The 26,089-nt window shown below is 46.7% G+C and overlaps 1 protein-coding gene across 5 annotated transcripts in view; it reads left to right on the top strand.

The window, feature by feature from the left end:
- rad50 (RAD50 homolog, double strand break repair protein) overlaps positions 1-26,089 on the top strand; it is a 254,033-nt gene that overhangs the window by 146,332 nt on the left and 81,612 nt on the right. For all 5 annotated transcript variants that reach the window (XM_038796143.1, XM_038796144.1, XM_038796147.1 and 2 more), the window contains 2 exons: positions 8,716-8,905; positions 15,779-15,905. In XM_038796143.1, coding sequence (XP_038652071.1) covers positions 8,716-8,905; positions 15,779-15,905 — 317 coding nt within the window. The remainder of the gene's footprint in view (positions 1-8,715; positions 8,906-15,778; positions 15,906-26,089) is intronic.

Genomic DNA, 26,089 nt, shown 5'->3' with positions numbered 1-26,089 from the left:
GGCGTCACTGGCTAAGCTAACATGTATTGCCTATCTCTAGTTGCCCTTCAGAAGGTGGTGTTGTGCTGCCTCCTTGTACCGTGGCAGTCCCTGAGGTGTAGGCGTTGTTAGGGAGGCATTTCCAGTACCCAGCAACAGTGAAGGAATGGCAATATATTTCCAAGTCAGGATGGTGAGTGACTTGCAGGGCAACCTCCAGGTGGTGGTGTTCCCAGGTATCTGCTGCTTTTGTGGTCATTAATGATGGTAGTGGTCGTGGGTTTGGAAAGTGTTGCTTAAGGAACCTTGGTGAGTTTCTGCAATGTATCTTGTAGATGGTACACGTGTGTGCCACTGTTTATTGGTGGTGGAGGGATTGAAAGCTGGTGGAAGGGATATAGCAATAAAGGGGGCTGTTTTGTCCTGAACAGTGTTGAGCATCTTGAATGATGTAGCTACAGTTATCCAGGCAAGTGGAGAGTATTCCAACACAATCCTGACTTGTGTCTGGACAGTCTTTGGGACTCAGAAGGTGAGGTTAATTGCTGCAGGATCCCTAGCCTTTGACCTGCTCTGGTAACCGCAGGGAAGATCTAGGCACGCTGGTTAAATAGCAGGAAAGGCCAAAATCGAGATTTGCTATCCAAACTGCCTGCTCCCGATGGCAAGTTCCGGATCATGGCACAAGGTGCCAAGCATATCGTTAACCTTAATTTGCATTAATTTCCATCTCATTCGCGAGATTATAGTTAAATGCAATGGTCTCCCAGGAATTAACTGGCTCCCCAGCGAGAAATCACGCAGGCATCGTTGAGTACTCCTTTTTAAAAACGTTAAGCTGGTGCAATGGCTGCCGAAGGGAACTGAGGAGGTGAGTAGACATTTCCATTTACCAGCATGCAGCTGCTGCCCCAGTGCTCAGGGGAACCTCTCGGGGGTTGGGTTTGGTCGGGGGCTGAAGTGTTCCAGTTCGGGGGTCGCATCTGGAGTGGGGGAGGGGAAGCTTTTTGTCTGTGAGACTTTCAAGCTATCTTTAAATATTATGGATACCCAATACAGGGGAACTATAGCTGCTGCCTTTTTGTCCTACCAAACACTTCCAGGACAGAGCCAGAGGATAGCACAAAATTGCAAAGAGATATTGACAGACCAGCAGAATAGACAAAATTGTGACGGATGGAATTCAATGTAAGCAAGTGTGAGGTTATCCATTTTTGACCAAAAAAGGATAGGGCAGAGTAGTTTCTAAATGAAAAGATGTTAGGTATAGTGTCTCTATGTTCAAAGAAAGTTGGGGGTTCAGGTGCACAGATCCTGAAAATGCCATGAACAACTGCAGAAAATAATCAAAAAGGCTAATGGAACGTGAGCCTTTATATCTAGAGCATTGGAATATAAAGATGACAGGATTATGCTGCAGCTATACAAAACCTTGGTTAGACCCCATTTGGAATGATGTGAGCAGTTCTGGTCACCACAGCCGAGGAAGGGTATTTTGGCCTTGGAGGGAGTGCAACGTAGATTTGTAAGAGTGATATCTGGACTACAAGGTTAGGTTATGAGGAGAAATTATGCAAATTCGACCTGTTTAATTAGATTTAGATGATTAAGAGGTGATCTGTTAGAAGTATTCAAGATATAAACCAAGTATTTGAAGTATTCAAGGCTATGGGCCAAGTGCTGGCAAATGGGATTAGGTAGACAGGTCAGGTGTTTTTCATGTGTTGGTGCAGACTCCATGGGCCAATGAGCCTCTTCTGTGTTATTCTGTGATTCTGTCAAAGACAGGGAAGATAATGATAAACTATTTCCATTGGTTGGAAATTCTAAAAATTAGGGCAAGACTGTTCAGGAGCGATGTTAGGAAGAGTCTCTTCACTCACAGGGTGGTGGAGGTTTGGTGCAGGTCTCACTGTAGGGACTACAAGGGGAAAGGATGGTCAATTGTTCTTCCACCATTGACAGTGTATTGCTCTTTTGCCTGACGGATGTGTGCTTGTCTGTTGCGACCCCTCTCGCTTCTATGGCCTGGGCCCCAGCAAATTACCAGTGCTGGAGAAGGGGTAGGTGTTCTTTCCGACTGCTGCTGTGCGTAGTGTCGGCATGCCATATAACAGGCTTCTCAGCAAAATAGAAGCCCATGAAATAAAAGGGACAGTATCAACATGAATATGAAATTGGCAGTGATGGGAGACCATGTTGTAGTGAACAGTTGTCTTACGGACTTCAGGAAAGTTTAAGTGGAGTACCCCAAAGTCTGTGTTAGGATCCCAACTTTTCTTCCTTCGTTAGTTGTAAGTTTGGATGTAGGAGCACAATTTCAAAATTTGCAGACGACGCAAAACTTGCAAGTATTGTGAATATGAGGAGTATAGTGATAAAGTTCAAAAGGACTTTAGATTGGATAGGTTGGTGAAATGGACAGACGAGTGACAGATATTTAATGCAGAGAAGTGTAAAGTGACTCATTTTGGGAGGAAGTATAATGAGAGGCAATAAGAGTACAATTCGAAAGGAGTGAGGCAATATAAACTGAAGAGTACAATTCGAAAGGAGTGTAAGAGAAGAGGGACCTGGGTGTACATGAATACAAATCATTGAAGGTGGCAGGACAGTTAGAGAAAGCAGTTCGTAAAGCATACAGGTTCCTGGGATTATAAATAGGGGCATAAAGTGCAAAATCAAGTAAGCTATGATAAAACACTGGTTCATCCTCGACTGGAGTATTGCGCCCAGTTCTGGATCCCACACTTAAGGAAATATGTGAAGGCATTTGAGGGGCTGCAGAAAAGATGAATGAAAATGGGAGATTCAGGAGAGATGAGGAAATTCAGGTATGTGGGATAGATTGGAGAAACTGGGGCCGTTTTAATTTGGTAAAAGAAGATTTCAGAGGAAATTTGATACACATATTTAAAATGATGAGATTAGACAGAGTAGATAGGAAAAAAATGTTCTCATTGGCAGAAGGATCCAGTACCAGAGGACACCGATTCGAGGTGAATGGCAAAAGATGCAATGGCGGCATGAGGAAAAACTTCTTTACACAATGTGTTAGGGTCTGAAATATATTGCTGGTGACTGTTTACTTTTACTAAATAATTACTTTTTTTTCCAAATATTCTCCCGGCTGGAAACCCAAATTAAATTTTTTAAAGCAGAGACTAAAGATGACATGTGCTCGCAACCGAAATTGACAAGATGAGTGATGGGACCATCAATTCATTCAGAGACACGAGTTGAAGTAAACTGTGGCTTTAATCGGCTTACAACTGAGCCTGCCTGCGACTAAACTGAACTGAGGGCGGACTCGTAGGACCGCAGCACTTATACTTCCTGCTGGGGGCGGAGCCAAGGGCAGAGCCCTGTACATGCTCCTCATCTCCCCCTGTGGGCAGAGCCACGCAACGGCTCACAGATGGAGCCCAGAGGGAGACAGTAATGTGCAGTGTGAAGTTATAGTGGTTACACATTCACCACATTCGCCCCCTGTTAAAAAAATCCAGTCCGGCGGGGGCGACGGGTCTATAAGTTCAGTCAGTCCGGCACTCGAATCGTGCGTTGACACCGATGGAGCACTGGGGTTGTAGCCGCTTCGAATGGCTGTGGAATGATGTTCGGTGCGAATCCGAGGGTGGACTCCGGGGGTGGTTCTTCCAGAGCTTCGTTCCTGCGGACCGCTGTGACGGGTGGAAGGGGGCGCGGGAAGCAAGTAGGTGCAGGGGCGCAGGGCTTGGGAGGTCGGGTGGGGTGTAGTGTGGGGGGTACCTCGGCGGTAGTGGTAGTAGATCCTGCAGGTGCCAGGTCCCGGAGGGAAAAGGTGTCCTGTCGGCCATCGGGGTGTTCGACAAACGCGTAGTGGGCATTTGAGTGCAGGAGCAGGACCCTCTCTACCAGGGGGTCTGTTTTATGTGTCTGGACGTGCTTCCGAAGGAGGACAGGGCCCAGTGTCCTCAACCAGGATGGAAGCGAGGCCCCCGTGGTAGTGCCCCTAGGGAAGGCAAATAATCGATCGTGAGGAGTCTAGTTTGTGGCCGTAGACAGGAGGGAACTAATTGCATGGAGCGCGTCGGGGAGGACCTCCTGCCAGTGGGAGGTCGGGAGATTCCTGGACCGTAGGGTCAGTAGGACGGTCTTCCAGACCGTCGCGTTCTCCCTCCACCTGCCCGTTCCCCCTGGTCGTCTTGCTCGAGGCAATGCCCTTGCCGAGCAGGTACTGACGCAGTTCGTCGCTCATGAAGGACGAACCCCTGTCACTGTGGACGTAGCTGGAGAAACTGAACAGGGTGAAGATACTGTGCAGGGCTCTGATGACTGTATGGGAGGTCATATCGGGGCATGGGATGGCAAACGGGAAACGGGAGAATTCATCTATAAAATTGAGAAAGTAGATGTTACGGTTGGTCGAAAGGAGGGGCCCTTTGAAATCAATGCTCAGGCGTTGAATGGGCCGGGCTGCCTTTACCAGGTGGGCCTTGTCTGGACTATAGAAGTGCGGATTACACTCCGCGCAGATCGGGCTATTCCTGGTGACAGCTTTAACCTCCTCGGTGGAGAAAGGCAGATTGCGGGCCTTGATGTAGTGGGCGAGCCGGGTGACCCCCGGGAGGCAGAGTAAATTGTGGATAGCCGATAGTCGGTCGTCTTGCACGCTGGCGCATGTGCCGCGGGACAGGGCATCTGGGGGCTCGTTGAGCTTCCCAGGACGGTATACGATATCATAATTATCCACCGCAAGATTTTGTCATTCTTGATTTTGCCCCGCTGCGGGTTATCAAACATAAAGGCAACCGATCTCTGGTCGGTGATGAGGGTATACCTCCTAGCAGCGAGGTAGTGCCTCCAGTGCCGTACGGCTTCCACAATGGCTTGAGCTTCTTTTTCGACTGAGGAGTGTCGAAGTTCCGAAGCGGAGAGGGTTCGGGAGAAGAAGGCTACTGGTCTCCCTGCCTGATTCAGAGTGGCAGCGAGAGCGACGTCTGAGGCGTCGCTCTCCGCCTGGAATGGGACGGATTCATCTACCGTCCGCATGGCGGCTTTGGCGATGTCCGCCTTGATGCAGGTGAAGGCCTGGCGAGCCTCGGCTGATAGTGGGAAGATTGTAGCCTTAAATAGTGGGCGGGCTTTGTCAGCATACTGGGGGACCCACTGGGCGTAGTACGAGAAAACTCCGAGGTACCTCTTGTGGGCCCTGGAACAGTGAGGGAGAGGGAGTTGTAAGAGGGGGCGCATACGGTCAGAGTCGGGTCCTAGGACCCTGTTTTCCACAACGTAGCCGAGGATGGCGAGTCTGGTTGTGCGAAAAACGCATTTCTCCTTATTATATGTGAGGTTGAGTTTTTTGGGCGGTTTGGAGAAATCGGTGGAGGTTGGCATCGTGGTCCTGCTGGTCATGGGCGCAGATGGTGACGTTATTCAGGTACGGAAACGTGGCCCGCAGCCCGTACTGGTCCACCATTCGGTCCATTGCTCGTTGGAACACCGAAACCCCGTTCGTGACACTCCAGAATTTTCAGAGTTGCTAGACTGCATATAGTGAGTGGGGGATGGGGTCCGCTGAAGCTGAGTGTTAGGCTCCTGAGGTTGCACTGGAAATCCAGTCCTAGGGGGGGGGGGGGGGGGGGGGGGGGGGTGCAGAGGTCTGGGAGTACATACAGTTGAAAGTTGGTGTAGTTGGCGCCCTGTATTGTTAACGTCGCAATAGTGCGCCCTTGTATCTGAACGGAGTGCGACCAAGAGGCGAGGGAGATAGTTTGCTGTGCTGGAAATATCGGGAGCGATTAGCGCCTTACCAGATCTGGGTGAACGAAACTTTTGGTCCTCCCGGAGTCGAAGAGGCACGGTGTCTCGTATCCATTAATTTGGACGGACATCATGGAGCTCTTGAGGTGGTTTGGCCGCGACTGGTCCAAAGTGACTGCACTGAGCTGCGGGTAGTCGGTGGCATGGTCGGCGGTGCTGGAGCGGCCCCGTGATGACTGTCCGCGGAGGTCGTAGTCGTCGAGTGGCGTAATGGGTGATGGCCAAGGTGGCGGCCCCCGTAGATCGCACGTGGCGGGCGGCGAGGAAGGTGGCATCCTAGATGGCCGCCCCCGTGGATCGCACGTGGCGGGCTGCGAGGAAGATGGCGCCCAAGGTGGCGGCCCCCATGAATCGCACATGGCAGGCCGCATGGGGGAGGATTGTCAAGATGGCGGCCCCCATGAGTCTCACATGATGTGCGTAGGCGGAGTCGGCAGACAGGCTGCCACATTGCGGGGTCTACGGGCCTGTGAGTTGGAGGAGCGAGTGTTCGGGTTCGAGTTAGAGTTTTTAGCTTTGGCCAGGCAGACCTTAGCAAAGTGCCCTTTCCGCCCGCAGCTGCTGCAGGCTGCGTTGCGGGCCGGGCAGTGCTGCCGGGAGTGTTGGGGCTGGCCGCCAAAGTAGCACGATAGCCGTCCGTGGTGGGCGGGTGGCCGCGTGGCGCAGGCCTGGGGCAGTCTCTGGTCGGGGGTCCACGATGGGGGTCGCGTGATCGGCCGGGAACGCATTTAAACTTTGGAAAGGGTCGCTAGTTTTACCGTGTCCCCCAGGTCCTGGGCCCCTTTCTCGAGAAGACGCTGCCGCACATAATTGGATCGGACCCCTGCAACATACACGTCTTGGATGGCGAGTCCATGTGCTGGGAGGCTGTCACGGCCTGGAAGTTACATTCTCGTGCTAGAGCTTTAAGGTTGCGCAGGTAGTATTCTAGCGACTCTGCAGGGCGCTGGCGGCGAGTTGTAAAGATGTGTCGCACGTAGACTTCATTCACGGGCCGCTCGTACAGGCGGTCGAGTATCGCGAGGGTCTCAGTGTAAGAGTCAGTTACATCAAGTTGAGTTGAAATGCGATGGCTCACCCGTGCGTGGAGAAGACCTGAGTTTATGTTCTTCTGTAACAGAGGAGGTAGTCAACGCAGCCAGGTAGGCCTTGAAGCACCAAAGCCAATGCAAAAAAATTTATTTTGCTTCTGCGGCCTGTGGATCGAGTTCCAGTCAGTCAGGTTTGAGGGCTGATTCCATAGTAGTTTTTAAGTCGATTAAATTGATGCGACCATCAATTCATTCAGAGACACGAGTTGAAGTAAACTGTGGCTTTAATCGGCTTACAACTGAGCCTGCCTGCTACTAAACTGAACTGAGGGCGGACTCGTAGGACCACAGCACTTATACTTCCTGAAGGGGGTGAGCCAAGGGCGGAGCCCTGTACATGCGCCTCATCTCCCCCTGTGGGCAGAGCCGCGCAACAGCTCACTGATGGAGCCCACAGGGACACAGTAATGTACAGTGTGAATTTATAGTGGTTACACATTCACCACAATGAGCTATAATGTCTGCAAAGACCCATCAAGAGCAATGACCGGAGAGCATGACTGAACTACATATTCTATCCCCAGTGGCAAGACTCCCAAGGCCTGATGTATTCAACTAGTGGAGACGAACCATTAAACCTAATTGCTTGAACAATGGCCCCTAGCTGAGAGGTGGAAATTCCCAAACATGAACTGATTAAGTTACAAGGAGTGATACACAAGTAAAAATCATATTTGAATCACTGGATGACATTCATGTGACAGACCCACCCTTTTTCTGTTTAAGATTCTCCTTTCTCTGCAGTAAGAGGGCAAGCAGCTGAGATGCTGATGCGAGAAGATGAGTGGAGTCCCCTCCATCTCTCCAACCCACCTAGCAAGCTTTCCAACCACATTTGTTGATTGTTACCACCCAAGCACATCCTGCTGTAGACAGAGACTTCTTGAAGGAAATAAACGCGCAATACTGTCTTCAGAAGAACAGCTGAATCCGCCAACTACATCTTTATATTTAATTGATGAGGGTAAAGACCGGATTGCAAACTCATCCTGAAGCCAGTCAAGTTACCAACCACCACACACTGTGTACCCATTTATTTCTATAAACCCCAACTTAATTCATCCTAACCACTCGGGGCATGTGTAAGTCCAAGCATTGTATTATTTTACTTAGCTTGGGTTAAGTGTAATAAAGCTTTTTAAAAAAATAGATTTAGAATACCCAATTCTAATTCAATTTAGCGTGGCCAATCCACCTACCCTGCACATCTTCGGGTTGAAGGGGTGAGGCCCACGCAGACACGGGGAGAATGTGCAAACTCCACATGGACAGTGACCCAGGAGTGGAATTGAACCCGGGTACTCCGTGTCGTGAGGCAGCAATGCTAACCATTGCGCCACCATGCTGCCCCAAGTGTAAACCTGCCTGATTGTGTCTTTTATGATCACAGCACGTAAAAATGTAAACGCTCGCTGAATTGGCAAGTATATCCTTTTCAGAAAAAAACCCTATTGCAGTCAACGAGGAGTGGAAAAAGAGGGGAATCATTTAACAACTCCTCACCCTGATCATAATACTGTGATGGAGACAGATTCAATGATGGCCTTTAAAAGGGAAGTGGATAATTATCTGAAGAGAAATGTTTGCCAGGGTAGCAGGAAAAGGCATTGGAGTGGGACTAGCTGAATTGCATTTGCAGAGAGCCGCATACAGACAATGGGATGAGTGGCCTCCTTCTGTGCTAAAATCATTCAGTGATACGATATACAAGCGTCAGGATATATATTGCTGATTAAACAATCAGAATCGTTGTTTCGCAAGGGGTGTTTGGATTTGATGATATTTGTCAGGCTATTTTGTGTGTCTAATTGTGAATTAACTCTCGGGACGTTTTGTTCTGCAGAGAAACTGTAATTGAACTTAAAGAAAAGGATTTACCCGAGTTGCGAAATAAGCTTCAGAGCATCAATCGAGATATTCAGCGCCTGAAAATTGACATGGAGGAACAGGAGACACTTCTTGCTGCCTTTATATCTGAGGAAGGCACTGCAAAAGCATGCCTACAAGACATATCGCTTATGGAGCGATACCAGGTAACAATAGGAAGGCACCTTTCTAATTCATTGCTGCTGATCTCTCAGATTATAGCTGGGACTTCTGAATGTGATCTACGGGATGATTAAATTTCTCACTGTCTGCCACAACTGCGGTGCTTTAGTAATTCTGAATTTTTCATTATGTAGTTGACATGCCAACAGTACCAACCTGTTGCACGATAATGAAAAAATTCTGTTGTGGGAGCATTCTTGTTCTTTGGGCAGTTGGCACAGTCTTTTGAATGTTTGAGATCCCCATGACTGAGAGTTTGCAGAACGGTAGCAGATACCTGGGCATGCACACATCTACATCAGTCCTATCTGCGGAGAAAATTGAGGTACATTTATGTGCGTATTTGCTTTGCATTCAGCACATTCTATCCTTTTTTACGTTCAGTAACCTTTCTCAGTACTCAATTTTTAAACAAATATTCCAAACAAGATCTAAAGGAAGGCCCATGCATTCGTTATACACCCTTTTTTGTAATTCACAGTAATGTGCTATGTTATGTCATATGTTTTGCAATTAATTTTTTTTGTGGCAATTGCATCACTGTGAATAGCATCTTAGTACTGAGCCACAGAGGTTATGGGAACTGTAATGACTGTTACTGTTGGCAAAAATAGACACACATTGAATAAAACTCTCCATTCATACATTTCAAAATATCCGCTATGGAGTTATTTGACTCTGAACTGAATTTCGGACTCCATATTCTTCTATCAGAAAGATCGCCGACTTCTAGCTCCATAAAATTATCCAAAAGAACAAGAAAAGTACAGCACAGGAACAGGCCATTTGGCCCTCCAAGCCTGCGCCGACCATGCTGCCCGTCTAAACTAAAGTCATCTACTCTCCTGGGGTCCGTATCCCTCTATTCCTATCCTATTCATGTATTTGTCAAGACACCCCTTAAACGTCACTATCGTCCCTACACCCACCACCCTCTCCGGCAATGAGTTCCAGGCACCCACTACCCTTTGTGTAAAAAGAACTTGCCTCTTACATCTCTAAATCTTGCCCCTCGCACCTTAAACCTATGCCCCCTAGTAATTGATCCCTCTACCCAATTCAGATAGACTCAGCAATTCACTTCAAAACCCTGAACCATGACTTTGTTAGCTCCAGATTTGACTAGCCCCTCAGTCTTCCCCCTTCATATTTTTCTGCTGATGCAAAAGCCCTGTTTACTGCACCACATCCCATTTATCCATCATCCTTATGCTGACCTACACTGTCTCGCAGTGTCTCCAATTTAAAATTTTCATTCTCACATTCTAGTGCATTTGTGGTCTTGTCACTTTCCCTGCAGCACTGTCCAGCCCTAAAACTCTCCAGGAATCCTGTGTTCCTTCAAGTCTGGATTCTCGTGCATCCCCAAATCCTTTCACCCTACTATCAACGTCTGTGCTTTTACCTGTTCTAATAAGTTTTACTAAGTTCTAATTTCTGGCATTTGTTCCCTAACCCTTTCAGTCTCTTCACCTCTCTTTTAATTTCCTCCTTAAAAATCACCGTGTTCACCAGACTTTTAACCATATCTCATGTCACGTTCTTTGGCCTGGGGTTCATGTTTGTGGTAATAATTCTGTGAAGCGCATACTACTTTTTTTTCCCTCTATTTTGAGGAGATGTATAAAAACATGTTGTCAAATATTTGTACCCGCTTCAAGACGTAGCCATATAAATTTGGAAATTCATATCACTGCAACGCTACTGATCTTCATGCTTGTGAGTCCTCATTGCAGCTCCTCTTGAATTGTTGCATTGTCATGATTCCCATTTATTATTCCCTTTGCAATGAGTACCATTAGTGAATGGCAGAGTTTACCAATGAGCCATTGTATCACTGTGGGACAGTGCAGAGATGGACGTGTGCACCACCTCACCCTGAGACTGTCCTTCGCACATGTTGGCAGTTGTCGTTGGTACTGCTTTTTGGAACAGGTCACCTACCTGTCCCTTCAGGCGATGTGTGGTGTGTGACACTAGGAGATTGCCTGAAGGGAAATAAGATAATACGGGCAAAATCCTCTCTTCTGTTGCGACATCACGATTTGGATCTTGCACCCGCTGGGCAAGATCCAGATTAACATATTTAAACGAGCAATGAGATCCAAATTATCACGTTTTAAATGAGCCATTAGGTTAATTAGCCATTAGGAAGTGGGGTAAATGCATCGTCGGCTGGGCGTTCGTTGCTGAGGCTGAAAAAAAACAAAAATCCCGTTAGATAGCGTCGTCGTTCTCCGTTATGCAGGTTCTGAGAAAGCCCCCGCGACTCTTACAGTGCCCAGAAAGGGACTGTATTTTTTTTCCGTTAAATTGTGCTCATTGCCTCATTATTCTAGGAGATCCCAGGTTGTGGGTGCTCATTATAATAATAATTATTATTAGTGTCACAAGTAGGCTTACATTAACACTGCAATGAAGTTACTGCGAAAAGTCGCCACATTCCGGCGCACGTTCGGATGCACGGAGGGAGAATTCAGAATGTCCAAATTACCTCACAAGCACATCTTTCGGGACTTGTGAGAGGAAACCGGATCACCCGGAGGAAACCCACGCAGACACAGGGAGAATGTGCAGACTCCGCAAAGACAGTAACCCAAGCCTGGAATCGAACCTGGGACTCCGGCGCTGTAAAGCAACAGTGCTCACCACTGTGCTATCATGCCGCCGTATGGGTTATCAGGCACAGGCCCTTGAATGATAAACATGAAATAATTTTCAATACACATGTGGGCTAAATAGCTGGCTTGTAATAATTCCAGCAGCGCGGGTTCAATTCCCGTACCGGCCTCCCCGAACAGGCACCGGAATGTGGTGACTAGGGGCTTTTCACAGTAACTTCATTGAAGCTTACTTGTGACAATAAGCTATTATTATTAGAAATGCTTGCTGATAGTTTAGTTTTGGTTTAAATTGAAAGCTGTTTTCACCAGACTCAAATTTAGGATCCAGGAGGGCAGTAAGATTTATTTTAAATGAAACATGATGGCCCACCAATGTGGGCAAACATGGCATGTTCATTCTTTTCTATTATTGTGTGAGAACACATGCTGAATAGATCAAATAATTTTAATTGCAATGATGTTCACTTGCTGTGGAGTAAAGCGGCTTAACAATTCTGACATTGCCTTAAATCAAAACAGAAAATGCTAGGAAAACTCAGCAGACCTGGCAGCGTCTGTCGAGAGTGAAACAGTTAAGGGGGGGGCATTTTCTGCCCCCTGTTTTCGGCAGATGAGAAAGCCAGTAAGAATGGAGAATCCAACCGGACTCCCCAAAAGGCTTTTACACCAGCGGGATTTCCTGTTTACGTCATCCCCGCATCCCACCAATGACATAATGTGGTTCCTTCTTGAAAGATCAGGAATCCAATTACAATATATTTAAACATCACTAGCGGCTTCCCTGCTGTATAATGTCCCAATGTAAGGATCCCCACCCCCTTCACCCTACCTTTGTGCGATGTCATGTCGATGAATTTTACAACAGGTGAGGACATATAAGGACGTGGCAAACAGGTAAGTACAGACCCCGGGGTGAAGAGGGTTATGCCTGGGCAGTACTTGTCCAGGTAGTGCCGACGGGTGGGAAAAGGGTGCCCTGACCCATCAGGAATTGGAGTTACCAGCATGATGCCGTTGGTTTCGCCCCTTCCATTATGCCCCCAAAATGCTCGAAGAATCGGTGACAAAAGTCAGCAAGGCAGCTGCCCTCCGCTTTTCCTGCCTGAGAAAACACTGAAAAACAATTAGAAAATTCCAGCCAACGTTTTGAGTCAGTGTGATATTGCCTCGTTTTACCAAGTATTTTCTCAGTTATTCTTCAGAAAGATTGAAAACATTTTTGTGTGGAGGACACATCCAGTTCAGACTGAAGGGAGTACTGTAATTGTACTCTTGGATTGCCCTTTTATATAGTTAGATATTCAACACACTCCTGAACCGTAGATTGTGTTGTGATCTGAACACGATTGGGAGTGATCACCACACAGTCTACACAAAAGAAACTTCAAGGCAGGGCCCAGATTTTGTAACATTTTCATGATGTGGCTTGTGGCAGTTCTGTTACTTGGTCATTAGTTATGTGAAGTAACAAGTACTCTGCTGATATTCATTCAAAGAGGCATTTGGGCCCACAATACACAACAAAAAAATATTTTCTTAATGCTTGCTGGAAGAGGGAAGCACTGTCAAGTGATGCCCTTTAAAAAGTCAACATTTTGACAAGAGACAGTATTAGGTTTAACTTGTTTTAATTTTTCCCATCCACTCCTCCCTATTTCTGTTGAGTTTTTCACGTGCTTTGGTTAAATTGAATCTGGTGCACTGATTTTGTTGACTTGCTGTGCATGACCACGCGGGGGAGCTAAATTAACACGTATCATTAAATTGGCATGATCCAAGCCTCTTTCTTAGTTACAGTATCTCTTTTGTAACTCTGCTTCTTTGCACGGTTGTGTTCAGAAAATCTTCCAACATGGGTTCACTAGATAAACTTGAAACTTTAGTATATTCATCTTTTTAAAAAGTCAAACCGAGATGTGACCAGTTTGTTAGTATAATGAGATGCTAACTTAGTGTCTGTAATTTTAGTATCAGTCTTGAGTTCTGAAGGGATCCTTACCCTAATTGTTTGCATTATTAATTTTCCTGTCTCTTCGTCCAATGTTATGCTGGGTCCAAATCTAGGGCCATAAATATAATGGCCCAAATCTGGTCTCTGGAAAATCAAGAGACCTGACATACAACTGAAGATGCATGTTGGGCCCCTGTGGAAGACCTGACTCACTGACCTCCATGGGAATTGTCCGGAATGTTTCAATTTCCGATAGGCAATTCCCCTGCTCCCCGAATTCTCTGCTGAGCTAGAGTTGGAGACTTCAGACATTCTGATTTACTTACCAAAATGATTACCCAGGAAATGTTAGACAGAACAAACTTAGTCTAATTCCTGGATAACTGCAGAACTGACTCCTACGTGACTCCTGACTGACCTTTCCCTGAGTACCTGCCCCTGACGTATCCCTGCCACCCTGCCTGTCTACCTTATCCATCTTACCACATTACACATTCAGCCACTCAACCATTCTCTAACATCCGTGGACTAACAGTCACACTGGACCGTTAGAACTTAACATATTGTAGTTAGTGCTGCAAAAGAGGGCATATCATACCCCCCCCCCCACCCCCAACTCTTTTACTTTCAGTTTATCTACTCCCAGCTAGTTCCAGTTATGGAACTAAATCTAAAAATATAAACAAAAAACGACAAGTTAAAATTTTATTTTTTAAACTTGTGATGATTTTTTATGTTTAGTAAAAGTGAGTTTAACGAAGCTTTCTGGATGGTTCTGTTTGGGACCAAATAATGTCAGGGCGATTCCTGGTTTAAACATTGAATTTGTTGGGGCAGTGGTGAGATTCGTACAATTAGTTCCTGTATTTCCCGGCTAGGAAGGGTGGCAATCAGCCAATGTTTCCGACCTGATTCTTTGCAGCACGGTAGCATTGTGGATAGCACAATCGCTTCACAGCTCCAGGGTCCCACGTTCGATTCCGGCTTGGGTCACTGTCTGTGCGGAGTCTGCACATCCTCCCCGTGTGTGCGTGGGTTTCCTCCGGGTGCTCCGGTTTCCTCCCACAGTCCAAAGATGTGCAGGTCAGGTGGATTGGCCATGATAAATTGCCCTTAGAGTCCAAAATTGCCCTTAGTGTTGGGTGGGGTTACTGGGTTATGGGGATAGGGTGGAGTTGTTGACCTTGGGTAGGGTGCTCTTTCCAAGAGCCGGTGCAGACTCGATGGGCTGAATGGCCTCCTTCTGCACTGTAAATTCTATGATTTTATGATTCCTTGATGGATGAGCTAACCTTTTGGTGAGGGCAGGGGGGACACTTTAATACCCTATGTCAAATAGCTTATTGACTCACCACCTAGGCTAACGTGTGAAGAATTGGTACATGTGGATGCAAAGGACTGCCTTACGTCACCCATATGGTTATGTCCTACCTTAAGACATTAGGGGCTGGTTGAGCACAGTGGGCTAAATAGCTGGCTTGTAATGCAGAACAATGCCAGCAGCGCGGGTTCAATTCTCGTACCAGCTCCCTGAACAGGCGCCGGAATGTGGCGACTTGGGGCTTTTCACTCTCGACAGTAACTTCATTGAAGCCTAGTTGTGACAATAAACGATTATTATTACATATTATTATTAATTCTGGGGAGAAGAGAAAATTGGAAAGGGAGTAAAAAGGCATATCCAAGAATTCATGGGACTGAAAGACCCTTATTACCCCAGCCTTTTTAGTCTATGCATGTGGTAAGTGACTGGAGTATTGTGTTCAATTCTGAGGATTATGCTTTTGAAAGGATATCAAGAAGGCGGAGAGAGGGCAGACTGATTTGCTTGAATGATATCAGGAATGACCAACTTCAGTTATTCATAGAGACCAGAGTTGTTCTTAGAGCAGGAAAGGTTAAGAGGTGATTTAAAAGAACTGTTCAGAATGGGGATTTGATAGAGTAGATAGGGAACAAACTGCTCCCAATGGCAGTTGAGCCAATCACCAGAGGACACAGCTTTAAGGCCATTGTCAAAAGAACCAGAAGGTGCGTTAATATTTTTTATGCAGTGAGTTATGGTCTACATGAAAGAATGGTAGAAGTAGATTCAGCAATCATTTTCAAAAGGGAATTTAATACGAACTTGAAGAGTTGTGGGGCTGTGGAGAAAGAGTTGGGGAATGGGACTAATTGGATGGCTGTTTCAAAATGTCAGCTGAGGCTCTTTGGGCTGAATGGTCTCTCATGGTGCAAGATTCAGTTCAATGATGATCGTGGGCCCTTTGTCATTCTATCAGATGGAGTTGAGAGATGTTGAACGTAGGATTGCACAGCAAGCTGCCAAGCTTCAGGGAGTAGATGTGAACCGAACGATGCAGCAGGTCAACCAGGAGAAGCAAGAGATGCAACTACAAGCGGAGACAGGTAAGAAAGAATGAAGATAATTGTGAATTGCGCAAATGCTTGGGTTTCCCGACATGTGGTCCATTCCAGCCAGTCAGCTCAGGTTATTTACGGATGACATGGAACCTCACCATGTTTGAGACTCTCTAAACAAACCCGCTGAGAAACTTGCAGTTTTCTGTTTATTTGAAATGGATTTCATACACATTTCATAATGTGCGCACACCCTCTTACCCAAGTCCAGAGAGATTCTTCATATATTGACCGAAGCCCAAGCTTACGCACCTTCGAGGGAGGAGCAGTACTGATCAGGTTTAACCAGCTAAAACCATGCACTTCTCAACAATATCATTATTAATCTTCCTGTTTCTGTACTTCCCATCACCATTAGGCCATTCACTTGCAGGAATATTTGCCCCTAAATGACACTGATTCAGCCAGAATCAAGTTTAACTTCCAAGTCACAAATGAGAAACCAGCCTGACTTGGTCAATAATATCATTGTCTTGGAGTAGCGTAGTTTTAAATCAAAGCAGGAGCACAGTCCTAATTCCAACCTGCCATCGTCATAGTGCTGTCTCGGAGACAACTCTCCCAGATACAGTGCATTTGCTCTATTTCCCCTTCCTGTAATTCCATGAGGAATCTCACAAACTAACTTGACCACTGAATTTTGGTCTTTATAAGCAGATAGCAGGTGTGGCAGAGTGAATAGCAGCAGTTGTTTAGGATTTGAATGCAATTGCCACCAATATAAAACCTGGATCAGCAATTTATAATTGGAATAGGACAGCCAGCCCTGCATATTTGCTACCTTTATGTCTTGTATGATAACAGAGACTGGAGTGCCTATGGTAAAAATGAGAGTGTCAGATATAGCTGTGCTAAGAATTAATTGAGTTCAATTCTGAAATTAAAAAACAAATCTTTTCTGACCTGAAAGTTAAATTTTCTCCAGTAACCATAAATTGGACTCGATGAGAAACATATCAGCCACGATTGAATGACAGAGCAGACTCGATGGGCCGAATGGCCTAATTCTGCTTCTATATCTTATGGACAGTAATTCTAGTGATTATGAATTTCCCAGCATTCATTCATATCATTAGTTTTGCTGCGCAGCAATTCATAATGAGATTATATTGGTGTTTTATGGGCAGCATGGTGGCACAGTGGTTAGCATTGCTGCCTACGGCGCTGAGGACCCGGGTTCGAATCCCGGCTCTGGGTCACTGTCCGTGAGGAGTTTGCACATTCTCCCCGTGTCTGCGTGGGTTTCACCCCCACAACCCAAAAGATGTGCAGGATAGGTGGATTGGCCACACTAAATTGCCCCTTAATTGGAAAAAATAATTGGGTACTCTAAATTTTTTTTTTTTTTTAAATTGGTATTTTATAAACCTGCTTTAATGCTGAATTTTGAGATCTTGATGCACAGCTGTTGTACATCCAGAGGCAACCATAATGGTCCGTAACCTGGATCCCCAGTTTCGCATTTGGGAAGCATCCCAAGCCCAAAGATCCGTTGGGGAATCCCTCTCCGAAATTCCCAGATAAGAGTTTACATGCCAATTGTCCAGAAGAGCTAACTTCCCTTGGACAGTTGTGCTGCTGGGAATCATCCGACAATGTAATTTAAGACACTAACTTTGGATGGTTTTTCGAGTGTTACTCTGAAAACGTTAGAAGAAATTAAACCACATCTAACGTCAGTGTAACAATCTTAAATACCAATGTCGATTCCCGCTCGGGACAGCCCCATGCTCACGTCCTCACAAGGGACTATTACCCACCCCCCCTCGGCCTGACTGAAGACCTACCTTGGTCCAAACCCAGCTGGAACCACGCCTGTGATCCGAAGCTCCACCCCAATGTCTGAGCCCCCACCTCCCCATATCCTATCCACTTATCTTAGACACTTAGCTTGTTATTTTTTCAGGGACCGTTAAACTCAACTGCTTTGAGTGGCAGCACATGACGCTGTGATTAGCACTGCTGCCTCACAGTGTTGAGATATGGGTTTGATCCTGGCCCTTGGTCACTGTCGTGTGGAGTTTGCACATTCTCCCTGTGTCTGCGCGGGTCTCACCGCCACAACCCAAAAAGATGTGCAGGGCAGGTGGATTGGCCACGTTACAGTGTTAAAACTCACCTGCTTTGTGGTTGTCCATGCTAGAAAAAGGGGGCGTGACCTCCTTTTATGCAATTCTTTGGACTCCGACACGGGACCCAGGGACCCCCGCCCTGCTGGATCTCTATCAACCTGATTCTGGATGGTTCGGCGAGACAGGCACTGAAGAAATTTGTCACAGGTAAGTGGGTACAGAGTGGCAATCAGACACCGATTCCAATTCCAATATGAAAGCATCAGATCTAAGCTCTGCAGTCCTGTAGCATCCAGCTGTGAATAGTGGTGGACAATTAAAGAACCCACTGGAGGAGGAGGCTCCACAAATATCCCCAGCACATCTGATGAAATCTAGCATGCGGTTTAAGTGTAGTCTCGTATACAGTGTTTTCAACCTGATTCCTTGATGGATGATACAGGTTACAAATCAAATGTTCTCAATGAGGCCCTTGCCAGCAAAAGACTTTTAAGAGATATAATCGACTTAGTAGTTTACAAACAGATTTAACTTTCAAAATACAGTAATGATTTCTTGCTCAAAGCAAAAATAGCTTGCGCAGACTTTAAGAGTTAGAGTGGAAATATGAAAATACGAAATAAGTACAGCAAGTAGTTAGGTAAATAGTATAGAGTGATCGCGGAATGGAAAACGGCTGCCCGGACCGCCATGTTTAAGGAAAATGTTATCGGTCTCACTCCATCTGTCCCTACCCCTGTAATGTGCTAATTGGCTTGGATGAATCTCAAATGCATTTGGTTGGATGGTCAGTTGTCAATCATCAATATGCAACATAGCTGTAGATATGTTGCTTGTTAGCTAATTGTTGTGTGTTGGAATGTGATTTATACTTTTAATCAGTTCTGGTTTCTGCTGACTGCTATATTATTCATATTCTGAACAATTGTAGATTCATGTTGTCATAGTGCTTATTTTGACCTTGATCAGATTGTGGTAATGAAACTAATTTGCAAGTCTGTTCATTAGAACAATGGACAGTTTATAATGTCAATTTAACCTTTCAGTAAAAATGTTGCATTAGCTTCTAGCTAGCCTGTAGATTTTTCAAATTCTGTGCTTTTGTTACTGCAAGCTGTGTGTTTTTGTAATATAAAGTTATGCTTGAAGTCTTATGATGACATCCATTGTAAAATGGATTTCAAACTAGGCTTTAGTATTTACATTAAAATGGCTAAAACAATGACCCTTTTACCAATCCGAAATAGCTGGTTCCCTTCAACATCTGTGCAAAAGACAAGGCTGAAGCATTCAAAACAGTTTTCAGCCAGAAGTGCTGAGTATATGATCAATCTCTGCCTCCTCCGGAGGTCCCTTGTATCACAGATGTCAGTCTTAAGCCAGTACAAAGTACTCTATATCAGTGCATCTCAAACTATCTGATGTGGCGTACTGGCAGTTTTTTTCCCCAATGTGCCAGGGACCGGTGAGTGAAACAAGCCAATCCAGGATTACTGTCTCTTTCTTTTCTGGAAACACTCCGGCACCGGTACGCATACCACACTTTGAGAAGCACTGCTCTATATGATATCAAGAAATGGCTAAAGGCACTGGATACTGCAGAGGCTATGGATCCTGACAATATTCTGCCAATAGTACTGAAGACTTGTACTCCAGAACCTGCCGCACCCCTAGCCAAGCTGTTCCAATACAGGTACAATGCTGGTATCCACCCTGCAATGTGGAAAATTGCCCAGGTGTGTGCTGTACGCAAGAAATAGGACAAATCCAACCCAGCCAATTATCGTCCTATCAGTCTACTGTCCATCATCAGTAAAGTGTTGGAAGGAGTAATCAATAATGCCATCAAATGGCACTTAGTCAGCAATAACCTGCTCACAGATGCTCAGTTTGGGTTCCACCAGTGTCACTCAGCTCCTGACCTCATTACAGCCTTGGTTCAAACATGGAAAAAAGAGCTGAATGCCAGTGGTGAAGTGAGAGTGACTGCCCTTTACATCAAGGCATCATTTGACTGTGTACAGCACTAGGGAGCCCTAGCAAAACTGGAGCCAATGGGAATCCAGGGAGGAAACTTCCCGCTAGGCGGAGTCATAGCTGGCACAAAGGAACATGGTTGTGGTGGTGGGATGTCAATCATCTCAGCTTCAGGACATCTCTGCAGGAGTTCCTCGGGGTGGTTTCCTAGGCCCAACCTTCTTCAGCTGCTTCATCAATGACCTTCTTTCCATCAGAAGAGGGGATGTTCGCAGATGACGGCACAATGTTCAGCACCATTCGTCACCCCTCGGATACTGAGCAGTTAATTTACAAATCCAGCAAGACCTGGACAATATGCAGGATTGGACTGACAGGTTACATTCGCGCCTCAACTACCAGGAGATGACCTCTCCTACAAGAGACGATCTAACCAGGGCCTCTTGACATTCAATGGAATTACCATTGCTGAGTCCCCCACAATCAATATTCTGGGGTTACCATTGATCAGAAACCGAACTGGACTAGTGATATTAATACTGTGGCTACCAGAGCAGATCAAAGGCTAGGAATCCTTATTTGGAGGGTTGATGTAGACTCAATGGTCCAGGTGACCTCCTTTCACACTGTCGGGATTCTATCATATGGAGGGGAAAGCGGGAACAGGTTACTGAGCTGGATGATCAGCCATGATCGTAATGAATGGCGGAGCAGGCTCGATGGGCTGAATGGCCAACCCGTGCTGACACCCCCCCCCCCCCCCCCCCCCCCCCCAAGAAAAAAGCCTGCCCATCATTTTTTAAAAACTTGCTGTAGGGAGTTTCCAGTTGAATCTTTTCAGCGTGAGGACACAGTGACTGCTGGGTAAGTAGGAAGGATTTTAATTGTTTGCGCGGGCCCATAACAGCTGATTGCTGTTATCGTGCGGGCCGCAGTGGTTGCTGAGTGAGTGCTTGCTGGTTAAGTGTTTTATTTTTACCTGTATTTAAGTTGTGTGGTTCCTAAACCAGAGACACTACACTTGTAGTGTCCCCCACCCTTCCACCTCCTCTAACCTAGGGATTGAGTGAATTTCAAGTAAGTTCTTTCTTTCTTTTTCTTTTTTTTTATCCATAAGTTATCTATGGGGGATGGCAGGGAAGGCAGTGCAATGTTCCTCCTGCAGAATGTTTGAGGTGAGGGGTGCCGTCAGTGTCCCTGCTGATTTCACCTGTGAGAAGTGCACCCATCTCAAGCTCCTCAGAAACCGCATTAGGGAACTGGAGCTGGATGAACTTTGGATCATTCAGGAGGCAGAGGTGGTCATAGATAGTAACTTCAGGGATGTAGTTACTACGAAGAATCAAGATAGATGGGTGACGGTGAGAGGGACTGGGAGGAAGCAGTCAGTGCAGGGATCCTCTGTGGTCGTTCCCCTCAGTAACAAGTATACCACTTTGGATACTGTTGAGGGGGATGACCTACCAGGGTTAAGCCACGGTGAAGATCTCCAGCACTAAGTCCGTCCCTGTGGCTCAGAAGGGAAGGAGGGAGAGCAGGAGAGCAATAGTTATTGGGGACTCGATAGTTAGAGGAACAGATAGACTGTTCTGTGGCAACGAGACTCACGGATGGTATGTTGCTTCCTGGGTGCCAGGGTCCGTGATGTCTCAGATCGTGTTTTCAGAATCCTTAAGGGGGAGGGGGAACAGTCACAAGTCGTGGTACACATCGGTACCAGTGACATAGGTAAGAGAAGGGACAGGGATTTCAAACAGGAATTTAGGGAGCTAGGGTGGAAGCTGAGAGCCAGGACAAACCATGTTGCCATCTCTGGTTTGTTGCCGGTGCCACGTGCTAGGGAGTTGAAGAACAGGAGAGAATGTAGATAAACAAGTGGCTGCAGGAATGGTGTAGGAGGGAGGATTTCAGTTACGTGGAAAATTGGAGCACTTTCTGGGGAAGGTGGGACCTGTACAGACAGGACGGTTTGCACCTGAACTAGAGGGGCACCAATATCCTGGGAGGTAAATTTGCTACGGCTTTTCAGGGGCGTTTAAACTAATTTGTCAGGGTGGTGGGAAAACGAGCTTTAGTTCAGAAGCCAGTGTTGAGAGTAGTGAGGTACTGAGGAGGGTATCAAGGTCGCAGGAGCGTACCGGCAGACAGGAAGGTGGGTTGAAGAGTGTCTACTTCAATGCAAGGAGAATCCGGAATAAGGTAGATGAACGTGGAACGTGGATTGGTACCTGGCACTACGGTGTTGTGGGCATTACGGAGACATGGTTAGAACACGGACAGGAATGGTTGTTGGAAGTTCCGGGGTATAGACGTTTCAGTAAGAGTAGGAAAGGTGGTAAAAGAAGTGGAGGAGTAGCATTGTTAATCAAGGATAGTTTAACGGCTGCAGAAAGGAAATTCGAGGGGGATCTGCCTACTGAGGTAATATGGGCTGAAGTTAGAAATAGGAAAGCAGCAGTCACGTTGTTAGGAGTTTTCTATAGGCCCCCAAATAGTAATAGAGATATGGAGGAAGAAATTGCAAAACAGATTATGGATAGGTGTGGAGGTCTCAGGGTAGTTGTCATGGATGACTTTAACTTTCCAAATATTGATTGGAACCTCTGTAGGTCGAACAGTTCGGATGGTGCAATTTTTGTACAGTGTGTGCAGGAGGGTTTCCTGACACAATATGTGGATCGGCCGACAAGAGGTGGGGCCACATTGTATTTCGTACTGGGTAATGTACCGGACCAAGTGTTAGATTAGTATGTGGGAGAGCACTTTGGAGATAGTGACCACAATTCGGTGTCTTTCACTATTGCAATGGAGAGGGATAGGGCCATACGGCAGGGCAAGGTTTATAATTGGGGGAGGGGTAATTATGATGCGATTAGGTAAGAATTAGGGAGCATAAGATGGGAACAGAAACTGTCAAGGAAAGGCACAAATGAAAAGTGGAACTTGTTCAAGGAACAAATACTGTGGGCGAAATTCTCCCCCCCCCCCACGACAGGTGGGAGAATAGGGGGAGGGCCTTCCCGACTTTTTTGACGCCCTCCCGCTATTCTCCCCCCCCCCCCGCCGAAATCCCGACAAGAATCGCTGCCGCCGTTTTTTTACGGCCGGCAGCGATTCTCAGCTGTTAGAAGGGCCGAAGTCCCAGCCCTTTACGACCTTTTTACGAACGGCAAACACACCTGGTCCTGCCGTTCGTAAAACCGTCGTGACAAACTCGCAAAAAATAACCATGGCACCGATTGGCACGGCAGTACCACGGCCGTGCCAAGGGTGCCATGGGCCCGCGATCGGTGGGCACCGATCGCGGGCAGCGGGCCCGATGCCCGCGCACTATTTGTCCTTCCGCCGCCCCGTAGTATCAATACGCGGGGCGGCTGAGGGGCAACCCGGCCCGCGCATGCCCGGGTTTCGCGCAAAAACGTGATGACGTCACCCGCGCATGCGCGGGTGGAGTCTTCCCACCTGCGCATGCGTGGCTGACGTCATATGACGCGTCAGCCGGCGCTAACTCCGGCAAGCGGGCTTAACGATTTTCGTTAAGCCCGACTTGTCGGAGCCTCCGACGTCGGGCTGCTAGCCCCGACGGGGGATCAGAATCGGTCCCCCGTCGGGAAGGGGCGCGCTGCCGTAAAACCCGCCCGGGTTTTACGGCAGTTTTACGATTTCTCCCGTTTTGGGAGAATTTCGCCCTGTGTGTCCTTGATAGTTATGTCCCTGTCAGGCTGGGAGGAAATGGCCGTGTGAGGGAACCATGGTTCACAAAAGAGGTTGAATGTCTTGTCAAGAGGAAAAAGGAAGCATATGTAAGGATGAGAAAACAAGGTCCAGCTGGGTTGCTTGAGGGTTACAAGGTAGCAAGGAATGAGCTTAAAAAAAAAAAGGGCTCAGAAGAACTAGGAGGGGGCATGAGAAGTCCTTGGCTGGTCGGATCAAGGAAAACCCTAAGGCTTTTTACTCTTACGTGAGAAATAAAAGAATAACCAGGGTGAGTTTAGGGCTGGTCAAGGACAGTAGTGGGAACTTGTGCATGGAGTTAGAAGAGATAGAAGAGGCATTGAATGAATACTTTTCTTCAGTGTTCACCAAGGAGAGGGGCCATGTTTTTGAGGATGAGAGTGTGATACTGGCGGGTAGGCTGGAGGAGGTAGATGTCCTGAGAAAGGATGTATTAGCAATTTTGAAAAACCTTAGGGTCGACAAGTCCCCTGGGCCAGATGGGATATATCCTAGGATTCTTTGGGAGGCAAGGGATGAGATTGCAGAACCTTTGGCTTTGATCTTTGGGTCCTCACTGTCTACGGTGATAGTGCCAGAAGACTGGAGAGTGGCGAATGTTGTTCCTCTGTTCAAGAAAGGGAATAGGAATGACCCTGGTACTTAAAGGCCAGTTATTCTTACTTCGGTGGTCGGTAAGTTAATGGAAAAGGTCCTGAAGGATAGGATTTATGACCATTTGGAAAGATGCAGCTTAATCCGGGATGGTCAACACGGATTCGTGAAGGGTAAGTCTTGCCTCCTAAATTTGATTGAATTCTTTGAGGAGGTAACTAACTGTGTGGATGAAGGTAGAGCAGTTGATGTCGTATACATGGATTTTAGTAAGGCGTTTTATAAGGTTCCCCATGGTCGGCTCATGAAGAAAGTAAGGAGGTGTGGGATAGAGGAAAATATGGCCAATTGGATAAGTAACTGGCTATCACATAGAAGACAGAGAGTGGTGGTGGATGGAAAATTTTCAGACTGGAGACCAGTTACCAGTGGTGTCTCACATGGATCAGTGCTGGGTCCTCTGCTATTTGTGATTTTTATCAATGACTTGGAGGAGGGGGCTGGAAGGTGGGTCAGTAAATTTGCTCATGACACCAAATTTGGTGGAGTAGTGGATGAGGTGGAGGGCTGTTATAGGCTGCAAAGAGGTATTGATAGGATGCAGAGCTGGGACGAAAAATGGCAGATGGAGTTTAATGCTGATAAGTGCGAGGTGATTTATTTTGGTAGGAAAAATTTGAATGTGGATTACAGTGCCAACGGCAGGGTTCTGAGGAATGTGGAGGAACAGAGAGATCTTGGGGTTCATGTCCACAGATCTCTGAAGGTTGCCACTCAAGTGGATAGAGCTGTGAAAAAAACCTATAGTGTGTTAGCGTTTATTAACAGGGGGCTTGAGTTTAAGAGCCGCGGGGTTATGCTGCAACTGTACATGACCCTGGTGAGACCACATTTGGAGTATTTTGTGCAGTTCTGGTCACCTCACTATAGGAAGGATGTGGAAGCATTGGAAAGGGTGCAAAGGAGATTTACCAGGATGATGCGTGGTTTGCAGGATAGGTCTTATGAGGAAAGGTTGAGGGAACTAGGGCTTTTCTCTTTGGAGCGGAGGAGGATGAGATCCAGCTTAATAGAGGTTTATCAGATGATGAGGGGGATACTTAGAGTGGGCGTTCAGAGACTATTTCCTCGGGCGGATGTAGCTGTTACAAGGGGGCATAACTATAAGGTTCAGGGTGGGAGATACAAGAGGGATGTCCGAGGTAGGCTCTTTACTCAGAGAGTGGTTAGGGTGTGGAATGGACTGCCTGCTATGATAATGGAGTTGGACACTAGGAACTTCAAGCGGTTATTGGATAGGCACATGGAGCACACCAGAATGACAGGGAGTGGGATGGCTTGATCTTGTTTACGGTCAAGGCTTGGCACAACATCGAGGGCCGAAGGGCCTGTTCTGTTCTGTACTGTTCTATGTTCTACAAGGCACAAGTCAGAAGAGTAATGAAAAATTCCCCACTTGCCTGGATGAGTGCAGCTCCAACAACACACCAGATCATTACAGTGTTAATGTAAGCCTACTTGTGACAATAAGGATTATTTTTTTTAAATTAAAAAGATGCTCAACACCATCCATGACAAAGCAGCCTGCTTGATTGCTGCCCCTTCCACAAACATTTAATCTCTCCACCATCGATGAACGGAAGCAGCGGTGTGTACCATCTACAAGATGCACTGCAGTAACTCGCCAAGGTTCCTTAGACAGGATGTTCCAAACCCACTCATCTCGAAGGACAAGTGCAGCAGATACCTGGGAACCCGACCACTTGAAAGTTCCCCTCCAAGCCACTCACCACC

Source organism: Scyliorhinus canicula, chromosome 4 (assembly GCF_902713615.1).
Source record: "Scyliorhinus canicula chromosome 4, sScyCan1.1, whole genome shotgun sequence".
Classification (NCBI taxonomy): domain Eukaryota; kingdom Metazoa; phylum Chordata; class Chondrichthyes; order Carcharhiniformes; family Scyliorhinidae; genus Scyliorhinus; species Scyliorhinus canicula.
Note: the sequence above shows the minus strand (reverse complement) of the source record. Positions and strands in the feature narration are given on the sequence as shown.